This window comes from Epinephelus moara, chromosome 8, assembly GCF_006386435.1.
Source record: "Epinephelus moara isolate mb chromosome 8, YSFRI_EMoa_1.0, whole genome shotgun sequence".
In the NCBI taxonomy this organism is placed as follows: Eukaryota; Metazoa; Chordata; class Actinopteri; order Perciformes; family Serranidae; genus Epinephelus; species Epinephelus moara.
In genome coordinates this window covers 30,423,148-30,446,872 of record NC_065513.1, presented here as the reverse complement: position 1 = coordinate 30,446,872, position 23,725 = coordinate 30,423,148, and the positions used below count along the sequence as shown (strand labels likewise).

Genomic DNA, 23,725 nt, shown 5'->3' with positions numbered 1-23,725 from the left:
CCTGGTCGCCTGAATACCGCAACTAGGAATGATGGAATAGGACTCCGGTTCTATTTTGTGGGTTTTCTCTCTGAACTGGGGCCGTGATTAAGAGGGACGGCCGGGGGCATTCGTATTGTGCCGCTAGAGGTGAAGTTCTTGGTAAAAGCATTTGCCAAGAATGTTCTCATTAAACAAGGACAGCAACAAAAATGTCTCACTGGAGAGACTGCGAGATTCAGGAACTTCTGTCCTGAAGGGCCAAAGCCGACATTGTCAGACAGATTCAAGGAGCGGCAAGAGACTCTGTTGTGTATGACTAAATTACAAACTGGCCATGTTACTACGCTGTAATCCGCATCATGTCCTGCTTGCTGCACGCTTTATGCAGGTACCACCCCTTGCCTAAACCAGAGTATTTCCAGCAGGTGAGAACGCTTCTGACACTGGAAATCTCCTGGTGTGTGCTACATGTATGAAAGGGGAACTCTGGACAATGTTAATATATGATATGATTATATATGTATATGATTTTTCTTGCATGTTGTGCAGCCCTACTCTGTGTCTGTATGAGATGCATCAGGCTTCTAACTCGGTTTGGTGGATGGTTCAAACAAATGTAGGGCTTTCACTCAGGAGATCAGTAGACCACTGTTTGTGTCCCGTCTGAACAAACTATGTAACATAGTAAACATCACATACATCATGTGACATACTTGTTAACTTACTGACATAAGTGAAGTTACATAATAGATGTAGATATTTAAACCAAGCCCATGATCTTTTTTTGGTGATGAAACATTTCCCGCAAACTGTAACGAGCAGGAAATTGACATGCTGTCCCTGAGCATTGAAAACTGACGCCAGAGGGGAACCTAAAGCGCCATAGTTGAATGCGTAGGGCCACTGACCAAACTTCTGCTGCTGCGGTATTTGACAGGTTGAGAGTGAGGAAGTGTTTGGATTTCTTTTAACTTGATTTAAACAATTATTTGATCATCGAAATTGCCTGTGATTAATTTTCTGGTTACCGACTAATCGATTAATTGTCTAATTGTTTCAGCGCTAATTTCATCACATCGTCCAGCTCTGCAGAACACGGCTGTCAGTTCACCCAAGGGTGGCCTGGTAATGAGCCGCCATTAGCACCTAATCAGACCATTATCCAGGCTGGAGCCTCCCGCTGCCACGCTCCGTTTGTTTTTACCTTTTTCAGTGTAGGTGGACAGGAATGATTGAAGTAGCTTGCCTGTGTGTGCACGTGTGCCCGTATGAGTGTGCAGGTCTGTGTGTCTTTGTTTAAAACATGTGGGAGTCACCATGCACGTCTCTTTCAGAGGAAGGTATTACTAGTGACGTGTGACCTTTCTTAGACCGAGCGGTTAGCGGGACGATCCTGGAGTCAGACGAGTCCTGCAGCCGCTTGTCTGCTGCGATGATGTAAGGCTCAGGCCTGCTTCACCATGATTCACCACTATTTGTTTTCATTACTGTCATCATCAGACCTAATGATTATTAATACTAACACTAGTCCAGCGTTAGCTTTTATGTTTCAACACTTTGTCACATCGTCAGGACTGTTTTTAGTATGCATGAGATATTTTCAGTGTTTTGTGTTAACGCATCCTCCCTGCTATCATTCATGTGATTGAGCTGTTAAAGTAAGCAGGAAAAGGAAATGCATTTGTTTTAGTGAAGAGCTCTCAGCAGCTGTCCTGAGAGGGGAAAAATGTTTGTGCATGCATTTGAGAAAGAGGCTGAGTGCACGCCCCATCCGCTTTTTGTGATTTTCACGTCTTAACCTTAATGCCAGAGTTCAGTCATGTAGCCTTTGGGTGGCTCCCAGGCCTGACAGAGATTAAAGTATAGCGGGATGAGGTGAAGTGCCTTCACTTTGCTCGATCCCCCTCCAGAGCCTGAAAAGCGGGGAGTGGTGTTTACAGTGAGAGGCAGAGAAACGGAGTGATTGACTGCAGACATCCTGAAGAGAAAAACAAAACAAAAGAGTGATGGGGGGAAAGAGTGACACAATACTGTATGTATGTGTTTATACTGGTGGTAATATTCACAAAGCGTGTACTCATGTATTAGCTCAGCACACTGCAGGGTACAGAGGCGGTTAAGTAACACTGTGCCAAAGTACGGTAGATATAGATCTGCTTTTGGCTTTTCAGCTAAAACTTTTGCTTAGTTGTGGTAACAGGAGCGCTGTTACATAATGCAACATTTGTTATAATACCTACCATTTGGTTTGTGTATCACTTTGTCTCTTTCCTTTGTCTCTTGTCTTTTTGTTCTTTTTGCCGCCTACTTTTCTCCTTTGTGTGAGGCTGAAGAAATAGTAAAAAAAAAAAAAAGATTAATAATCACTGAGGTCAAAAGAAATAAAAATATTTAGTAGAATAGAATCAAGATTCTGGTGTTTACTAGGCTTATTAATCATATGCTTGTATAAAGGGTAAATATGCATATTATGTGTAAGGGCTTACAACACCAAGTGAGCGTGCGCTGAAGGTGACGTTGCTTTGTAAATTAGTTGGTTAGGGTGTTCATTTGTTGGCTGGTGCGTCACTGAAATATCTCAACAGCTTTTTGAGGGACTGCCGTGAAGTTTTGTGCAGACAGCCCAGCTCCTAATAGCGATTCACATTTGTTTTGTTTTTTTGTTTTTGTTTTTTTTCTGCGACTAAACTTCCAATGAAATCTTGTCCACTAATGACCTTTCTTGTCGACTAACGTTTGCTCGACTATTAGGGGGCAGCCCCAGTGCTTAGTGCCAACTGGGAGATATTAGAATGCAAACATGCTAAACTGGTGAACATGGTGAGATTACGTTTACTAAATATCAGCATGTTAGAATTATCATTGCGAGCATGAGCCTCACAGAGCCACCAGTCTTTAGACTGTTAGTCTTGTTTATTGTGTGATAGACTTTTTTCACAGTAGACATTTTTGACTTGTCATAGTCGGGAAAGCACAGGTGTATTTATTAACGTTAATGGTGGCTGCATTCCGCTAAGGGGAGGTCTGGCACTGAGCATGCTGGCTCACTGGAAGAGCTTACTGGGACACTTCATGGAATTGAGCCATCGTTAATGATATCAATTTCACCTGTGATTTTCCCACTATGACATGTCAAAATGTCTGCAGTGAAAAAGGTCCACTATGGCTTCACCTTGTTTATGAGGATGTTTCTGTTTCTTTACTATGTTTTATGAAAATTTGGCTCATTATGTTTTTTATATGTGATCATTATTCAATCAACATGACCACCCGGTATTAAAATGTGTCTGTTTAATAGACTGTGACAAATACAACTGCAGTATCTCAACATTTACTTCAGTTTTCCCATCATTTTCTTGTCTGCATTCTGTGCACATAGTGATAGATCTCAGTTTTCACAGGCACTTTGCAAAGCTGGTGAGTAGGTGGGAAGGTGGTAGTTCTATTGTCAGTAAAACCAAACATAGCAGGTGGGGGGTCACCTCAAGTGACGTTACTAGTGTACAGCCTGTACTTACTTTTCTTACTTTTACCTAGAGATGTCTTCAACTCTCAGAGACAACAGAAATGACAAGCTTCTGTGGCAGGCCAGTTTAAGCAGCGACTGCAATGATGACATTTCTTCCTGCGGCTATGCTTTTTTCTACCTTTCTGCTGAATATTCTCTTACATATGTGAACTAGGGTTGCAGCTGTGTACCATTAAATTGTGTACTGTGGTATGAAAATTGATGGTTATCATACCTTGTGCATTTGCTTATGTACGGTATGATATAAAAAGTGCAACCGCACACGTCCTCCTTGACTGCCTGTCAGACTTTTTACACATACTAACATTTAAATAATAGTTTCAAGTTTTAATGACAATATAGCATTTGTTAAAAACCCTTCTGTTTTAATTTCTTTAAGGCTCACTGTAAGCGATGAAAATAACAATGTTGTTATGCTGTATATTGTGATATCATGAAATAGTGATATTTTCTGAAAAGGTTAGTGTACCATGAAAATCCCATAACATTGCAACCCTAATGCAAACACATAGACAAAGAATGGATTACAGCCACTGAAAGCACCATGAATTGCTCATCACTTGCAACCATCTGCCTCATCTCAAGGTCCGAAAAGATATTGCGCTGATGATATTACCATACAAATATGCTGTTACATTTTTTGAAGTTGTGTGCAATCGGTTTGAAGTGGACCCATCGCAAAGCCCCGCCCCTTTGCGATAGTGTGTCAAGCTGTTGTAGCTAGCATGGAGCCCACACTGTAACTAACTGCACTTCCTGAAGAAATATCATCACATTTTTGTAAAAATGTAATATTGATTCTAGAGAGAAGCAAACAGAGGGTTCTACAGTCTGTGTTTGAAGGATATATCCAGGATGTCAAACATCACTGGTGATCAACACAGAACACAGAAGACAATGAAAATAAAGGGAAACTTAAGTGATTTTCAACCAGCTATGTGTCATCGCACTATATGCATATGAATGGTGTCTGGCTTTTCCTCGTCCCGTCTGCGCTCAAACTACACTTGCAGACAGGCTGGTGGCTCTGGTGGAAGCCAGATACCGTTCATTTGCAGACACTGCGATGACACACAGCTGGTTGAAATTCAGCAAAGTTTCCCTGCTTCTCTTGTAAAACAGGGTCGGTCTTTATTCATTGTTACAAGCACTAAAAGCAAAAGCAGCATGTGTATACATTCAGTATCTATATCTTCAGTAGCTAGCTAGCTAACCCTACACTTTTCAGGGTTTGATTTTGGTTTGGGAACAGGGAAGAAACGTATATCTTTTTCCAACCTCTCCAGGTAACAAGTATCATTAATACACGACGTGCCCCAGGCACAACATTTAGCTCCAAATCCAGAAAATCAGCCTGAAAATGAAGGAAATATGAAACGATTGCATAGAGTCAATGGAGCACAGCTGTGTAGTTGTTGGACCCTGACTATACCTAACTGCTCCCTTAGGTATAGTCACGTCCCTAACTGGACCCTGACTGCTATACATTAATTGACCAGACTGCGTTCGGGGGGCGGGACTACGTGAAAGATCAATTATCCATGTTGGAAAGTATAAACGTTGCCTTTGCATCAAGAACACAGTGGGCAGAACAACAGAGCAAAAGAAGAGCCACAGTGAGCTACAGGTCATGACCGACGAGGTTCAGAGACATTCCCCAAACCTTAAGGCAGTCTGGAAAGTCTCAGAATGGCACCCCTTATAAGTGCACTTAAGTTACCACCAACTCTCTGAAGATATTAATAATTTCTGTGTAACTGCATGCAACGCTGATCAATGTGGATTAGACTGGTTTTGCAACGAGGCTCATTTGCATAGAAAGGGGCCAATGTTGCACTAAACGATGCATGGCAGCACAGTTTAGGGTGCATTTCACCCTTAGCGAGTGCATTGAGAATTACACCATTTCTTTTTGTTTATTAGTGCAGCTTTAGCTGCAAAAACCTTGCAATCCTTTTGTGAATCTGCCCCCCGATGTACGGATTGCATTTACATCTGGCTGACCCTGTTTATGCAGTTTTCCAGATCCGTAACATGCCGAAAAGTCTGGTACACAGGGTCCCTGGAAGCTCCTCAACCTTTTTAGACCTGGCATCAAAATGTTAACACTTCACTCTCTCTTTCCTTTTCTTAGGTGAAATCCCTCACCCTGTTTGTGACCCATTACCCTCCTCTGTGTGAGCTGGAGCGGGTCTATCCTCAACATGTGTCTAACTACCACATGGCTTTCCTACTCAATGAACCTGACATCGACACTGACACTGACGGTATGTGTGTGCACATTTTTGTGTGCATGTGAAAATGATTTAGATCTTTTTTTGCTGGGAATTCCTGGTTTGACTGTTGTCTTGCAGGTAAATTAAGAGCAGTCATATTTTTTCTAAGTCATTATCACCTGGCACTTTGTTGAGAGTTTAATGTATATGTGTGTGTGAATGCTGACAGATGGAGAGGTTCAGCCAGAGTTCATCACTTTCCTCTACCAGTTAACTGAAGGAGCTGCAGGGCGGAGCTACGGCCTGAATGTTGCCCGATTGGCTGACATCCCAGATTCTATACTACACTCTGCTGCACGCAAAGCCCGAGAGCTTGAGAGCATGGTCAACGCCAGGAGGTACAGCGAATGCGTGTATTCACCCTGACCATTTCTTAAAGGAATTTCACACAAAAAGATCAGTTTACAAGTCACAGGGAGAACAACTGTGAAAACATTTGAGTAATATATTTTGTGGCTCTGGAGGAGCTTTTTAAAGTCTGGGAAAATATTTCTGGTGATGGTAACGGGGTTATCTCTGTTTGGGCTTTTTGAGACTAAGAATTATAACAGAGCATGTGTCATAAACTGGAGGTGTGAAGTTTCAAAGATGTGGGTGTTTACCTAGCAGGGTGGGTCAAAGTAGGCGTTCAGACTGAAAACAGCACTGTGTTAAACAGCACAAGGGGGCTATGTTGTATCAGATGAGATGGTGAAATCCAGGAAGTACCATAGATCAGTGAATTTAAAGGGTTATCAGATGCCAAAACATTGTACAAAGATTTGTAGAACTCTGTGACAGTATTTTATTTATTTTAACTCTGGAAAGATATTACAAAGGCAATTAATAATCATTATTTTCTCTAACATCACGTTCTAACTGAATGTGACGTGTGAGCATCAGTTCGATTCAATTATTTTCTACTTGAAGGTTTGACCTGGCCACAAGGGACGCGCAGCACTGCCATTTCGTCAGATGCCCTGTTTCTATTTATTCCTGTCACTCGCTATGAAAGCTCTGCAATGAACAAAGAATGACTAATTCACATAGTTGAAGACAACAACTCATCCTTTAACTACAAACATGAAATGGAATTGCAGCTGATTGGAGGGAGATCATTGCCAGGGAGCTGAAAGTTTCTGCTAAGGCAGTGGTTCCCAACTGGTCCAGCCACGGGGTCCAAATTTCTCCTTAGTCATTAGTTCAAGGTTCACATAGATTAATACATTCAGTGTCACACTTGAGTTTGGTCATGTCATAAAGTTAGTTTGCCGTCTCTGTCAAGTAGCTGTTCATTAGTCACTCACTTTACAGCAGGAAACCGCACTTCAAAGTAAAAGCTCTGTGCTTGAAATTCACTGTACTTTAAAAAAAAGTGTGCTTTTACAAACCTGACATGTTTTGGGAGCCACTTACGGTCAACGTTAATTTTGACAGCTATTTTAGATTTAGTTTTAGTTAGTTAGTTATTTTTTTTTATCTTTAAACAAATAGCCTGTTTCAAACTCATTCCCTTTTGACTTCAGTTGTTTTGTTTACTTTCCTCACTTTCGTTTTTCTTCACGTGCGCTGAGCTGAACTACCAATCAAAGTGGTTTCACTCAATGGGCTCAGCTGTCACTGATGCCAGTTCAATATGCTGAATCGGACAGAAGAAGCAGACAGGGGCCGATGAGGGACAACAGTGAAGGATGCACTGCACCAGCTAGGGCGAAAGACGCTCATCGATGGCCCAACGTTGACAGACGGCTGGCCGTTGGCTTTGTGTGTCAGAGCCATAAAAGTAACCCTCCCAACTCTGCCAACAGTCCTGTAATCCTGTAAGAGCACCCCTGCTGCTTTAACAGTCTGACCTCATCGAAATGGACTAAAGTTGCTGGACTAAAGACGGTCAGAATGCAGGTTAACACGTAAAACTATCAGGTTGCATTATGGGAAAATGTACGATGCGGTGCTTTTGGGGCTTGACTCATATTAAGGACAAAAGTGAGGATATTTCAGCCTTGAATGCTTTAATTTTTACTTTTATTTTACATTTTGAACATGTCTCTCACAAATCCCCCTACTTCCTGGAAGGTTAATGCTAAAATTGTGGAGTAATATCCCTTTAAACCTTCTCATAAATCAAAAATATTTTGTTCCAGCACTTTTAGAGAGTTTCTTGAATACTGTTCAATACTAATGAAGCTTGACAGCTGAGAGGAGTCAAATGTGTGTCATTAGGAAATAAAACTCAAAGCAGCTCTGCCAACATTGAATGAGGTTTATTTGAGCTTTATCCCGCAAATGAACTTGATTTCATTCTTGTGCTGCTTACCAGAAAATGTACCAATATTCCTGGTACATCAGACGGGGTACAGAGTGCTGGTGCAGCTCAGATTTAGGAGAGACAGAGAGGAGAAAGACCTACAGGCAGGTTTATGATAGGACGTTTGGAATTCATCTACCGCTGCCAAACTTAGGCCCCTTTGATCCTCAGACATGCAAAACCATGTTGCTGTCAACTTTTATTTCAAAGTTTTTAGAGACTCTCATGATGTCTGAAAGGGATGCAGCCAGTACGACCTCTGGACCGTCTTATCACCACCATCAGATGTTGTGTGGGTTGTCAATAACTACTTTTATTTAGCTGTCTGTGGTGCAATTTTCCTTCAGCAGAAACAGGATTGCTTTTTCAATTGTTCCTTGTTTAAAGGTCTGATTTGAAATTAATGTTCCTAATCTGTTGTAATCCAAATTTAATTCATATAAATTTGCTGGAATTGCTCATTAAAACCAAATGGACTCAGTTTTGTTAAACTATTGTCATACCTCTCTCCCAGGGGTCCTGATCTTATTTGGCTAATTTATTTTTCCAAGTCTTGAGAGGATTGTACAAGTGCATACTAATAGTGGAAGGAAGAGAAAATCTGATGTAGCCAAGTTTTTCTATTTGGATGAACCACACACTGCCAGGTACAGATGTTACACTTAAGATTGAGCTAGGAAGTGGGAATATGACAAACTCTTTTGCTGTCAAAGCATCAGCGTTTTGCACTTTTTCCAAATACACTCTTCTATCTCTGTAAATTTGTACATGGCATCTCCTCGCTCTGTAACAGACAGCCTGCTGGGAGTTGAGTGCTGCTTAGCCTCTTCCTAAGTAATCCTCACCATATGAAATATCAGTCAGCACACACACACACACACACACACGCACACACACACACACAGACAGCCATACTTCTCTGTCAATGTAATCCTCCCTATATGAAATGTTTGTCCTTTGTTGGAGTAAAGCCATGCTGAGTACACAATAATCGTACGCAGGAGATGAGCTGCCGGTCAGAGGTTAAGAACAGGGATTTTATTGTACCCTCATTGTACTCTTACACAGCTGTATGTCAGGGTAAGACACTGTGTGAGGATATACAACATTTTTATATACAGTGTTTTGTTGAAGCAACATTTCTCTGTCTTTGTCTCCATCTCTCTAGGAAGAATAAGAAAATTCTCTCAGATCTTTTGAGCATTTCGGACAGATCGTCCTTCATGGAGTGGCTGCAGTCAAGCTCTTGACGGTGCTACAACGGTAGTCAATACCATCAGATCACTAATAAAGAAGAGAGAATGCTCAAAGAAGCATATACAAGGAAGTACAGAAGTAAAAACTTGTTTGAAAAATGACTCAGCACTGATGGAGTAGTGGTTGCTGCTGCTATCTTTGCTAGTTTGTGTGCATGAAAAGGATTTTAACCCTCTCAGGTTCTGGTTAGCACCACCATCTGTACTGTAACCTAATCATCGTACCATCAATTAATACCCACCAGATCAAGATTTTACCTACGAGACTACATGTCACATTCATGTGTTTGGTGATCGTGATTAAATGAAGAAAGAAAAGACAAACTTGTCACTGTTCTTTTACCTTCAAAGAGAACACCATCAATTTAGCATTACACTACTACAACATTCACATAGTCTCGAAGAACTGTTAAAAAAGATCAAAATTGATGCAGCAGAACCAGAGATGTTTTACTCCATGCATTTTCTCCTTTGTCAGTGTGTAGCATTACCCATAATGCAGCTTTACCGTGACAGTTTGGTTAGAGATACCAGTGTGTTAAAGTTATGCTATTGGTGTCTAGTGTGGCCTTGAGCCCCTCGCCTCAAGCACAGATGATGGATCTGTCTTCCTTCCTTCTCCTCCTTAATAACTGAGATTATACATTCCTCCCTTACCTCTGGTCTTGTGCCCACATCTCTCAAAACTGCTGCTATAACTCCAATATTAAAGAAATCTGGTGCAGATCCTAACAACTTGAACAAATTCCTTTCTAAAATACTTGAAAGATCAGTTGCCACTCAGATCCACACTCACCTTAGTCACAACAATCCGAACAATTTCAGTCCAGTTTTCGCTCTTTCACAGTACTAAGAGAGCTTTGGTAAAAATCACTCCTCAGGGCTCTGTCCTAAATCCCCTTTTATTTATGATCTACCTTCTACCTTTTGGCCATATCTTCAGAAAATCTGACATTCAGTTCCACTGCTACGCTGATGACACCCAGCTCTATCTATCCACTAGGCCTACCTCTACTCTTCCCCTCAATTCCCTTTGGCTTTTGTAGAACTTCCTCAAACTTTACAGTAATAAAACTGAGGTTCTCCTTATGGATACTAAATCTATTTTGGCTAAACCGCACAGTTTCTTCCTAACCATTGACAACTCCAAAGTCCATCCATCCCATCAGGTGAGAGTCGGGGTGTCATCCTGGAGGGTACACTGTCTTTTGAGGCCCACATCAACAATGACACTCAGTCTGCATACTTTCATCTATGAAATATACCTCAGAGCGCTGCTATCCTTGTTCATTCTTTGGTTACATCCTGTATTGATTATTGCAATTCTGTCCTCTGTGGTCTCCCTCTCAAGTGTCTTCATAAACTCCAGTTGGTCCAGAATTCAGATGCCCGTATCATTACCAGAACCCCCTCCATAGATCATATCACTCCTGTTCTTCTTCTGGCAACTTCACTGGCTTCCTGTTAAATATTGCATCGATTTCAAGATTCTGCTTCTTACCTTCAAGTCCCCTCATCACTATCTGCCCGCTTGACTACCATGGGTTCTAGAGCCTTCAGCCATTTTGCTCACACATCTGGAACTCTCTCGCCCATGACATTCACAATATTTTGGCTCCCTTTCCACTGTCAATCCTGTCTGAAAACCTTTTCAAGCTGGCATACTCAGTCTGATTTAATGGAGACACACATATTAACACTGATTAACACTGATGATGATTTTATACCTAATGTTTTTAAGTATGATTTTTGTCCAGTCATTTTATTAACGTTTATTGGATATTAGGGAATTGTTCGATTATATGACCTATGGATACATTGCTGCTTGTTTTTTTTTTGTTTTTTTTACTGTCTTGTAAGGCGTTCTTGAGCGCTCTGAAAGGCACCTACAAATAAAATGCATTATTATTATTGTTAATATTAGAAGAGAAATGGTCTACAGAAGTCTGATAACCTCACGTCTTTCCAATTCCATGCAGCAAAGGGCCACAGGCTGGATTCGAGCCCGGGCTGCTGCGGCAACAGCCTTGTACATGGGGCGCCTGCTCTACCACTAAGCCACCGACGCCCCACAAGGACAAAAGTTAAGGCGGCAAAAGTCCGACTGGGGTGGGCAGGAGATGTGATGGATGGGTCCAAACACCGACTTTCACCCCAGAGAACGGTTTATATGTCCCGAACCCTGTTCTATTTTCCTAAACCCAACCAAGTGTGTTTGTTGCCTAAATACAACCACCTGTGTTTGTTGTTGAAGGGGGAAAAAAAGTCAGTTTGTGGTACCGACATAGTGCATTTACTTTGAAAGAGACCATATGTAAAAGTTAAATTTCCTGTGAAAACAGAAGTGTATTTTGAAAGAAGACAATGCATGCAACAGGCATTAACGGTGTCCCAGAATGTAAAGAACCAACGCACCCAGAGTACCTTGCACATCGTATGTGAACGTGGAAAGTAAATGACCAAACGTCAATATTATGTGATGAGGTCAAAGTAAGAATATGTTGGTTTATCAGACTTTCTGCTTTAGTGCAGCTCCCTCTGGAGCCACAAAAGGTTTTCCAGTTGTTGTTTTTTTCATATTTAATTGTACTCTCCCAAAATATCAGTGGAGCTCTGTGTCAATATAAACTACAACATTTCTTGTTGTCAGGCGGAAAAAAAAAAGCCTGAAGGAAGTCAAGGTTGAATTTGTAGGACTATTGATCTTTTTTCTTTATCCATTAATGTATTCATTAGTGTGTGCTCTTAGATGCAACGCTATTAATAATGCAGAAACAAATCACAACATTTGCCACTAAGGAAATCAGCATTACATCTCCCTCTCTCTCTCTCTCTCACTCACTCACACACACTCACACAACTCACGCTCCGCCTTTAATTCCGCCAACTCCAAGATCAGCGCGCATCACCAGAGAGAGAAAGAGAGATAGTGTGAGTGAGTGAGTGTGTGCATGCGATAGAGAGACAGAGAGTTAACCACTGTCAAAGCCGATTACTCTCCACCGGGTCTGTGATTCTGTCACTGTGTCCACTTGAGGGTTCTCCCCTTTGTGAACGACACGCCTCTCGCTTCCTTCCTGCTTGTTTTCTTTTTTATACATATATAAAAGCGTGCTTTTTGACGAGCAGCATGGATTTATCCTAGTGTTTGTGGGACTCGGACTTCTGTACTATGAGTTCTTCTGCAGAAGCGCTCCAGTCAGCGGGGCAACTTTTTGGTGCGCCACGGCGCCTCTGAGCCGCGCATCTCTGGGTGGGAGAGTTCACACGCAACCCCTGGCGAACATGGGCTGTGAGAGCTCGCGGTGAAAGCTTCGCTTGTCCCACTTTCTTCTTCTCTTCCAAAACCGTACGACAAAAATGCAGAAGAGCTTCCGCTACAACGAAGGGCACGCGCTCTATCTGTCGGAGTACGCGCGTAAAGAGGGGACTAAGCGCGGCTACCTGAGCAAGAAGACCGCGGAGAGCAGCCGATGGCACGAGAAGTTCTTTGCCCTCTACCAGAATATACTGTTCTACTTCGAGAACGAGCAGAGCACGAGACCTGCCGGGATTTACCTGTTGGAAAGATGCACCTGCGAGCGCGCGCCGGCGCCCAAGATGTCCACTACTGGGAAGGAAGCGCTGGAGAAACAGGTGAGAGTTTTAAAAGAGCAGAGGGATGTCAGTCCACTAAACCCTGCTGTGAATCAAAGTTCCCACATTTTTCCTATCTTGTCTAACTTCCCCAAATCTACTCAAGCCCACTGATGTCATCATGGTGCAGTCACTCATTATAATACACCAAATAATCCACAGACACTCCAAGGAGATAAATACCTGGAAGCTACTGTGTTGTGTTTTCACATAACCCATGGAGACATTTATACTGATTATTGCTTGTTTGGTAAACTTTTTAAAAATCAGAATAATGACAACTACAAGTTCAAATTGTTTCACAGCCCTTAAACTGACCATGTAAAAAGATCAAGTCTCTCATGAAGCATCACTTAAGTGGCTGCAGCAGCTCAGCATCTCTGCTCTCTACAGTTTCAGCGAGCCCTGCAGTGTCAAGTGCTCCAAGTGCATCATCCCCAAGCAGGTGATCATCCCCCAAAGACTCAGATGTGCAAATGGGAGCAGGCTGGTGGGAGAGTTAGATTTCCCACAGCATGTTTTTTCCAGCTCAACCCAAACGAAAAACCCTCTTCCTTTTCACATAAACGTATTCCTCTCTAGTTTTATCTCTGAGGTCGTGAAATTTGCCGACCGCAGCGACAAAAGGTACTTAATTTGTAACCTGTTGAGTGTGAACCCAGTAGTCTGTCACATTTGCACCATAATGCAGTGAAGTTATTCTGAACACCACCTCATGTGGATTAGCCGGACAAGGTTGAGATTATCCGTAGCCCAAAGTCAAATTCATTTAGAGTCTGATGGGAGGAAACCTTAGCAATGCAGCAACAGGTTCTTGTATTTAACCTCATGAACGCTATAAAGCAAGAGAAGACCTTTTCATTCTGCACTACATGCATGTTTTATATTTCCTTGATCCACCGCTTCAATTAATCTACATCTTTACATTTAATAAAATATTCATTCCCAGGATGCCATGTTTTTATGACTCTAACATTACATCATTTATCTACACATACTGCAGCGTGGCACATTTAATGTCTTCAGAGAGCTTTTGATCTGAGCTACAATTTTAAGTAAACCTTTAATGCATTTTTGTAGATCCGCAGCTGCATCTTGCAGGGCTGAGAAAGGGTGAGAGGTTCATGACTTTAAAGCAGGGTAATATGTTTGGGCAAATCTGTCAGTGACTGCGCTCCTGGAAGTTGCCTCAGCATTGTTGCTCCAACAGTTAGGTAGATCTTGTTGCTAGGAAACATTTGAATTACCATTTGCACATGCATTTCATTGAGAAAAAATGGAACATGCATGCACTGGTCATGAATCCCGGGGTGATATCAATCAGAGAGACAATCTGTCTTATAGTAAAAAAAAAAATAAATAAATAAACAATGTCATGCAAACACTCCTTCAGTAGAGTATTCAGAGCAAACAAAATGATTTCTGTTTCTGATCCCAGTTTTCAGCTGGCCTCGGGGATTGTGTGTGTGTGTGTGTGTGTGTGTGTGTGTGTGCGCACAGGCATCATGCCCATTAAAATGTAGAGGGAGCGATACACTGGAGAGCATTGACTTTTTTACAGTTTGAGTAAGTATTAAGGAGACACTAAGCGGATGCACAGTTAATCATATGAGAGGTGTGGAGAGAAGCGAAATAGCCACCAATCATCGTCACTTGATCACCATTGCTAGAAAATATCCCTCCCCACTGACTCCCACCTACTTATACAGTAGATGTCTGTCTCTTTAAATGTACAGTCAATTCAGTCAAGACAATTCTTTCCAGATGTATGCAAATGGAGAAAAGGCTTCAGGAGAGCCAGGAGATGGTAGAGTGTGGTTTTAATCAAGTCATACATAAAGCAAGAAGCATGTGTCTTTATTTCTGTAATTGAGCTGTTAATAATGATGATGAAAGGAGGACAAATCTCTCTCATTTGGGGGCAAAATTACATCTGGCTTCAACTGCTAATGTGATGTAAGCCCAAAACCTGTCTCATCTGATGTTACAGAGCTTGGCAATTATGATGTCTCATTTTACCCTCACTCTCACTGACTGTCTCGCTGTCTCTCCCCATCTGTCTTACTCTCACACTACAGCTGTGGTGTTTAATTAGGGTTATTTTCAATCTGCCCTCAGATGAAACCTCATGTGCTGCAGTATAACAGTTTAACTACATAGCCATGCACACAGCAGGCACCGAATAATGCTGACACTTTCCCTGGCTTATGAAACCGTGTGTGTGTGTGTGTGTGTGTGTGTGTGTGTGTGTGTGTGTGTGTGTGTGTGTGTGTGTGTGTGTGTGTGTTTCAGATGAGTTTCGATCATGGAGAATCTCAGAGTTCAGTCTGATCCTGGGTTTTATTCCTTGTGGCAGGGTTTGGTAGGATACAGTAAGAGAAGGCCTTCTATCTTCCCATCAGTTGCTCTCGCTCTTCACTGTGTTTCTGTGCAGTGGAGTGAGTCTGCCAGCAACCTGCAGTATCACACCCCCACAGTGAGCCACAATGCAACCACACAAATATCACACAGCCACTGCGTCTCTCCCTCTCTCTCACTCTCTGTTGTACTCTCACATAGACACAAACCCTTCAAATCGTTTGGAGAGCAGTAACACTGGTCTGAATGCTTTCCACAGTGACCACCATGGACCTGCATTGGCGATGTGAACACGCGCGTGTGTGTGTGTGTGCGTAAAAAGGCCAGCCGATTTAGCTGTGTATAATTGTCAAACCATCCCTCCCCCCATCGTCAAGCGTGGGGTTGGTTATTGATCCCGGAGAGAGGCACAGTTCATCAGAGGCCATGAACAGGGGAGATGACTATTACATACAGTACGTGTAGGCAGTTTACAGATGGCCACCCATATGTCAAATTGTACTGAGCGATTCAAAGGCCTGGGGGTGCTTTATTGAATGATCATGTTGTAGAAACAAACAAGTCGATCATTCATCATTTGATCCTTGTAGGACTTTGCTGGTCTGTAGTTTGGGAGCGTCATCTGATTGGTCGGGAGCCAGGATCCAAATAAATATAGAGACAAAGCACGGATGAAATCAATGCAGCTACACAGGCTGTTTAATCGGCCAACAGAAATTACAGCTCCACAATCAGAGTTATGCATGAAAAGCTTTCTTCAAAGAGAGTTTGATTTCATTTCTTACGCTCCTCACAGGTTTAGGAAAAAGTTTTATCAGTGTTTATTCTCGGACATCAGTTAGCCCCTCTGGTGAGGAAAGGAGTCGATTGGTTGTTTTGATTTCCTAGACTGAATATGAAATACAAAAATCTGAAAGGGCTTGGCTTACAACTACTGCACTCTGAGTGCACAGTAAAAATCAAATAATAAACAGGCACAGCTTGACATGTTAGGGGTGGCTGTGGTTTGGCAGGTAGAGCAGGTCAAATTGCAGAGTTAGTGGTAAGTGGTTGCCCCCGTCAAAATGTCTCGCAAAGTGAACTGCTCCGGCTGCTAATACGGCAATACTGTACATGAGAAAGATACATGAATAATGTACTGGTGATGTAATATAAGCTCAGTCAGGCTTAGTGGAGGCCCCAAGGTGCAAATGATAACATTTCTGATAATAAATAAAAAACAACAACAAAAAAAAACCCACATCAACAGTGGAAACAAATATGCAGTCATTTTGTGTCTCTTTGCAGTTCCTTTGCATCTTTTTGTGGTCATTTTGTGTCTCTTTGATGTCACTTTGTGTCTCTCTGTGGTCATTTTGCATCTCTTTGAGGTCATTTTGTATCTTTTTATGGGCATTTCTATTCACTTTGAGATCATTTGTGTCTCCGTGGTCATTTTGTGTCTCTCTGTGGTCATATTGTGTCTCTTTGCAGTTCCTTTGCATCTCTTTGAGGTCATTTTGTGTCTCTGAAGTTCCTTTGCATCTCTTTGTTGTCATTTTGTGTCTCTTTGTTGTCACTTTGTGTCTCTCTGTGGTCATATTGTGTTTCTTTGCAGTTCCTTTGCATCTCTCTGTGGTCATTTTGTGTCTCTTTGTGGTCATTTTGTGTCTTTTTATGGGCTATTCTATTCACTTTGAGATCATTTTGTGTCTCTCTGTGGTCATATTGTGTCTCCTTGCAGTTCCTTTGCATCTCTTTGTGGACATTTTGTGTCTCTTTATGGGTCAATTTGTGTTTCTTTTAAAACATTTTGTGCTATTTTTTTATAATTTATAACTGTGATGATTTTTTTGTGTTCACCTTGTACAGATGCTGCATTTACAGTCTGTCACATGGCTCCCTTTAGCTTATTATTATTATGCACTGTTTTTTGTGGTTTTAGAAAAACACAAGATGAGACATGAGCTTGTCTCTTTTCCTAACGGTGCCTTTAGCAGCTTTATTCATAAGGAAATGCCTTTTTATTAACTTCAATGTTTGTGTCCAAAACTGAGTGCAGCCAGAATGTTGTGTATACTGCAGCAAAAAGTTCCATTCACTGCCAAACCTTTGAGCCATGTATGAAGGCATTACATGTGTAAAAATAATCAGAACCAGCCCTGCTCATTCATCGAAGATAATAGATATGTTATGTTGCAGCCTTTTGTTTTATAAAATGTTCTATAAAACGCCATGTTTCATTATTTCTGTTGCATTTTGCACCTCAGGGCCACCGACATTAGACTAAATAGACATCAGTGTATTTATGAATTAGGAATATTCCTCCTCCGAGGCATGTATGCATATTATGTTCAAGTATAACGTTTGCAGAATCTAAGGCTCATTATCATCATCAAGGGCGTTTCAAAAGGGATGAAAAAAATTAGCTGGTGAGGGGATAGAATTTGTGACCTTCCCTCCATCCCCGCTTAAATCACCTGGCTGTGGTGCAGTGAAATTCATTAAAGAGTTAAAGCATGGGAGAGATATCGTAGGTTAATTCAACCCTGTGTGATCTGACTACATTGGCTTTAATGAAGTGTGTTTTTGTTGAGTTAAAGGCACATTGGGGTTCTTTTCATCGGTCCCCTTCCTCATTAAACTTGATGCAAGAAAAAGTGGGGTGACACTTTAGAGCTGAAGTGTCACTGCTGACTTCCTTATGCATGTGTGTGTATGAGCATGTGTGTGTAATTATTTCTCATTAGAAAGCTCGTCAAGCCCTAAACGGTCCTCTCAGAGCCTGGTGTTTTTCGCTGTTGCTCGCACTAATCGTCTGCATCGAGGAATCAATGCTTCCCATATTACTGGAGTCTGATCTGCTTTCCTCCGCAGGCTGCTTTTCATTTTCCTCTTAAGTCTTCTGCCAAGTGTTTGAGCCATTATGGACCTCATTAGTGTCAGATAAGAATTTACAGCTGCCATGTGTCTGAAAATCTGCCTCTTGTGTTTGAAATACTGCACTAATCAAAGTATGGACGACAATGAGGGTAGATTGTGCCTTCAAGAGAACACTCCTGGTACAACATCAATATTTTTGTGTCTAATACACTCCCCCTCCCATTATGATCATTGTCTGCAGATTGTCAGATGTTCATGAGCAGCTCCTTTTCAAAGAAGTAGTTCAACATTTTGGGAAATATGCTTGTTTGCCAGAGGGGTAGATGAAAAGATCGATGCCAGTCTCATGTTTGTGTGTGAAGTGTGGAGCTCCAGCCAGGAGATGATTAGCTTAGCTTAGCATAAAGCTAAGGCTCAATCCAAACTTCAAAAATAGGGCAAGTTACATGCTGTAAATATCCCCTTTTGAGCAGAAGCTGGGAGCAGTGATTTCCCAGAGTCTTGTCGTCACCGTGGGGTTAACAGGCAACCAGTTGCACAGAAGCGCTGAGCAGATGGATAAACTATTGAGCCTTAAAGGTAGCCTACTGGTGGGAATTTTTTTTTTACTTTGAAGAGAACAAGCCTAGCTGTTTCCCCGTGTTTCCAGTATCTATACTAGGCTATGCTAATCGCCTCCCAACTGTAGCTCCACACTTAAAGAAGTATTTCACTGCTGTAAGGATGATCTTCTCATAAAACTGGGCTGTGTATGCAGAAGAAAGACACAAATACTTTTAAAATTGGTGCTACATGACCAGAGAAAACAGATGAAAAGGGCTGTAGCATTTGATTTTACCTACCAGAATGCACAGTGCCGCACCGCACCAATAAACACTCCCGCTGGTGCGTAACCTAATCCAAGCTTGGCCGTTTTGACCATAGACTGTATAAAAATATGGACGTACTCACCGTGACATCACCCATTGGTTTCTGAGGAGTGGGTTTGAAGCTCAAAGTAGTTGGCTCTGGCCATCGCCATCTTGGCAGTGCCTGACTCCGCCCAACTCCCGGCCAATCAAAAATGGGCAAAAAGGCAGGCCAAATGAAGCCTGGTTGCTTAAACAAGGCCACCTCGCTCGAAGCTGTTATGTTAGCTAAGGCTAACAAGCTAGGCTAACAAGCTACGCTACTTTGGCTAGCCCTGTGGTGTTGGCTGGTCCCGCTCATGTGCCCAGTTGGTGCCAGCTCCCTCACGAAACAAAATATCCAAAAGGCTAAAACACGGCTGAGAGGTCAGGTTCAATGACTTGCGAATTAGGTGAAATGACGCCTAGTAGACAGCCAGCGGCTAGTTAGCCACCCGTGATGGCACCACCTGTCACTCAAAGTGACCACGCCCTTAATTATGCGCAACTTTAAGCCTTAATAAAATTTAAACGGATTAGTTATTAAAAAAAATTCACCCCCCGTACAGCTGTCATGAAACGGGAATTAGCTATAGAGACCAAAACCGTTTTTGTTTATTTCTGCTGTAAAGTTGAGCATTTTAACATGGGGGTCTATGGGGATTGACTCCCTTTTGCAGCCTGCCTCAAGTGGCCATTCAACGAACTGCAGTTTTTGGCACTTCCGCATTGGCTTCACTCATCATCCCTGGAGGTTTACGCTTGGTTTTGACACATGAAAAAATACGGCAGCCATCTGGTAACAAAATATTAATTATAGTTAAAACAGTAAGCTGATGCAGAACAACCACTGCTCCACCCTTGGTCTTGGCAAGGTGCTAGAAACATCAGTAACTGGTAGAAAAATTTCCGCACACTTACATCTATGCAACATTTCACTTTATTGTTGAGCTTTCGGTCCTTTCGACCTTCATCAGACCATACATATGGCAACAATGGACAGGCAGGTAAAGGTGTCACTCTCAACAATCTCTGCCTCCCTGGAGTTGCAGTTTTTTTTTGTTTTATTAAAGTACTGAATGGCAAACTGTGAGGCATACAGATGGAAGCCGCACTTGTCTTGTCATACAATACCAGAATACATGAAAGGGGGTGGAACACAGTGAAAACAGAACAACATATAAAATCACAAAGCACCTTAAAGCAGTGTCAAATTACATTTTCATGAGATAGTGAATGGGGCTTTGAGTAGATTCCGGCAAAAGTCATCATTAATCAGAAATCCCCAAATCTATAGAACACGCATCTCAAAAGTAGAACAAAGGGTTATGAAGGGGTATCAGATGAGAACCATCATTAATCATAGAACAGTGAGCTAAAATATGTTCCCGGAAACATTTGAGGTAAGAAATAGTAATGCAGTAACAGAATTTTCGTTCATATTCCATCAGTGCCGCCTAGTTTGACTGTAGTTTTTTCAGCCTCCATTTTAACAATACAGAAAACAGCATGGTGCCCACTTTCTGCTCACAAATTCTCATATTACAGCCAAACAGTGCACTAAAATATATTTCTGAGGACATTTTAGTCACTAAATAGGCAATGCAGTAACAATCCATTTGACCAGCACTGCCTGGTTTTACAGTTTGATCTGAGATCCACTGCTATAGCCTACTGTTTGTGTCCATAGTGGTGGGCATACAGACTATTGAAGTACAATCTGTAGTTCGACAGCTCCAGAGCTGAGCGCAAAAGGATGAGCAGGGATATATGGGTGCTGGTTAGATGGAGGGAAGTTCACTTTATTACATTTTTTCACATACTACCAACATTGTTGATACAAGGCTGGTTGAAAATCTGGGAAATGTCCCTTTAACACACATACATGTCACCAATCTTCTCAACTGACTCTCAGAAACTGCAAATATGTGTATTCTGCATGATATTAAATCATTCCTTTAATGCTGCTCCTATTAATTATGCCACATGGCAATGGATGAGGGGGTTGTGTGTAATGTGAAGGGGCTTGCTCCCAACAGAGAATTATCATCCGACTCCACAGTTCCCCTCAGCTCAGCAGAGCTTTTTAGCACCTTTCAGCTCATTGTTTGGTTTTACAGCTCACAACTTGACTCTTTTGCATCTCCAACTGCTCTCTTTAGTGCCATTTTCAGCAGATCTTTTAAGGAAAAAGCTCTAAAAATCCAATTCCTGCTCAGCTCCAAATTTGCTGATTGTTTGTCTCCAAAATGGCAACATAATGTGAATACGTTGCACCGTATTGATCAGCTTGTTGGGAAAGCTGAATGTGGCAGGGCTAAAATTGTTGATAAGACTTGTTAGTCACCACAGTGTCTCAGGTTAGGCAGAGGAGAGGTGAGAATAATACATAATACAAACATCCAGCAGGTATAAGTTCCTATTTCATCACATCCCCTCCTGAACTGGTGCTGGGCTGTTCACGGGGACGCCCTGGGTGATAAAAGCTCTCGGGGCATCGAGCCTCTGTACTCTTCAGTGGTGTTATTGTTATTGCTGGAGCTGCTCCCATCTATTATACATGCTCCTCCTGTCACCAGCTACAGGTGCTGATGTGGAGTGGTGGCACAGAGAAAAGGAGACACATCCCACGAGGAGTGTATAAAAAACTTTAGTGTCAGGTAATAGGATTGTCAAGTATAGTTTCATGTGTGTTTGTTGTTGTTTGCTGTGCACTTTATGAGCAATGTATTTTACAGGATCAGGTTAGCCGCACTGGCAATTCTCAAGAATATAGTAAAACAGATTTATGGTGTGTTTAGACACCTCCCACTCCTGAGGGAGTCGTAGAGCAAACTCTCTAATCCAGCATCTATTGCATTAAGGCGTCAGGATGTTTCCCAACAATTCTTCCTGGCGATGGATTGACAGAGCAACTGTAAAACAACAACACATGTCTTAGTTGGGGGAAAAAGCTTGATGATAGCTTTATATTATATATGTTTGTTTTGTGGAGGAGGGGAGCTATCTGTTTAATCTCCAGATAGACAGACAGGTAATCCCTGATCAAAGTGTTCCGAGGCAGGCACAACCGTTATTAGGATACTTATATACAGTGTGTGTATGTGTGTGTCTGTTTGTGTGTTTGTGTGTGAGAGAGAAGGCCTCATACTTTGTTAAAGAACTTCTTTGGAGGAAGTGAACAGCATGGAGGGCAATGAAGAAGCAGCAGGATGTGGGATGTTGATTCAGTGATTGTCACATTAGCTGGTACATCATTAGTTGACTTCAGTGGTTACATAAAGTGCTGCTGCTGCTGTCGGATTAATGTTTTGTATCTCTTCACAATGACAAAACTAGGAAATTAAAAATCTGTTCTTGTTTTGTAAAGTGAAGTAAAGCTGGAATTACAATATAGTCTTATAGAAATATACAATGAGGACAATTTAAACACAGATTGAGAAGTTGCCTGATATCAGACAGAACTGTCAACTCACTGTTTCCATCTTCAGTCTAACATTGTGTCCACTGGGAGGGGGATTGATTCTGCCTCACCAGCAGTCACTAGAAAAGAATCAGTCTACCTGAAACTACTTGTTTGGTTCGGTTCAATCGTATTCAACGTCGTTTGCCCCCTAAGTGAGGTTTGATTGGGCAGGTGTGAACACAGCAATCACACTTGGGTGCGCACGAAAACAACCAGACCAAGGCATTCCTGAAGAGGTGGTCTTGGTCCGGCTACAAATGAACTCTGGTGCAGTTCGTTTGTGGTGAGAATGTGTTCCGACCTGGATCTGAACCAACTGCAGTCACATGACACATTGTTTGGGTTAAACATGAGCATGTTACAGTCCTGGAGGATTATTAATGTGCACCTCCTCCTGTACTGCCTTAATATGCACATTCAGCACATCCAATGCATCAAAACATTGTTTTCTAGTTGCAGTCATGCCTCGTTTTCAAACTGTATGGTTTGACTAAAATGAACAATGACAGCAATATAGTCTACGATGACCAGCGCTAAAATCAACCTGCATAGTTGTCCCTCCATTGTGACATTAGAAAGTGTCACATTTATCTTGCAAGTGTATTCTTCTTCAACGTTTTGTTTACTTCCTGGATTTTTCCCGCATGGAAATTCTGACCAATCAAGAGCAGCTTTCTCACGCAAGGCATTTGATCTGGTCCTCTTGTAAAAGGTGCCGTGAGAACACGAACCAACTCTAGGCAATTACACACCTTTGAAACAAAATTAGTCCCTGATTCAGACCAAAGCAAGACAACTCAAGGTCTGAAAGCAGCCTTGAACTCCATGCTGATTCATAGCCATGTCAAAATACCTGTATTGTCGGTCCTTTAAGAGAAGAGCAGAGCGAAGTAAAAACAAATTACAATGTCAGCTAATATTGAGAAACCATATCATTAAGGAAGAGCCTTGATAGCAGTGTCTGTCTTGTCTATACTACTTGGAATTGTTGTTATTATTTCTCAGTGGTTGTGGAGCACCAAAAGCACAAAAGTGAAAAGTGAAAATGAAATGCGAAAATTAACATTCCTACTAAAATTGTGACACATATCGCAGCTGCAATATCCGTCAAAATGATCACAATATGACCTTTTTTTGTATATCGTGCAGCCCTAATCTGAATACTACAGGGATACGTGCTTGAAAG

The 23,725-nt window shown here is 41.9% G+C and overlaps 2 protein-coding genes across 3 annotated transcripts in view; both read left to right on the top strand.

Annotated features, from left to right (window-relative positions):
- The window catches only part of msh3 (mutS homolog 3 (E. coli)), a 73,710-nt gene extending 63,661 nt beyond the window's left edge, over positions 1 to 10,049 (top strand). The window contains exons 22-24 of the mRNA XM_050052019.1: positions 5,646 to 5,778; positions 5,957 to 6,125; positions 9,243 to 10,049. Of these exons, the coding sequence (XP_049907976.1) occupies positions 5,646 to 5,778; positions 5,957 to 6,125; positions 9,243 to 9,324 (384 nt within the window). The 3' untranslated portion in view covers positions 9,325 to 10,049. The remainder of the gene's footprint in view (positions 1 to 5,645; positions 5,779 to 5,956; positions 6,126 to 9,242) is intronic.
- A 2,243-nt stretch (positions 10,050 to 12,292) lies between these two features.
- LOC126395019 (ras-specific guanine nucleotide-releasing factor 2) overlaps positions 12,293 to 23,725 on the top strand; it is a 73,136-nt gene continuing 61,703 nt past the window's right edge. For both annotated transcript variants that reach the window (XM_050052208.1, XM_050052207.1), the window contains exon 1: positions 12,293 to 12,966. In XM_050052208.1, coding sequence (XP_049908165.1) covers positions 12,691 to 12,966 — 276 coding nt within the window. In that variant the 5' untranslated portion in view covers positions 12,293 to 12,690. The remainder of the gene's footprint in view (positions 12,967 to 23,725) is intronic.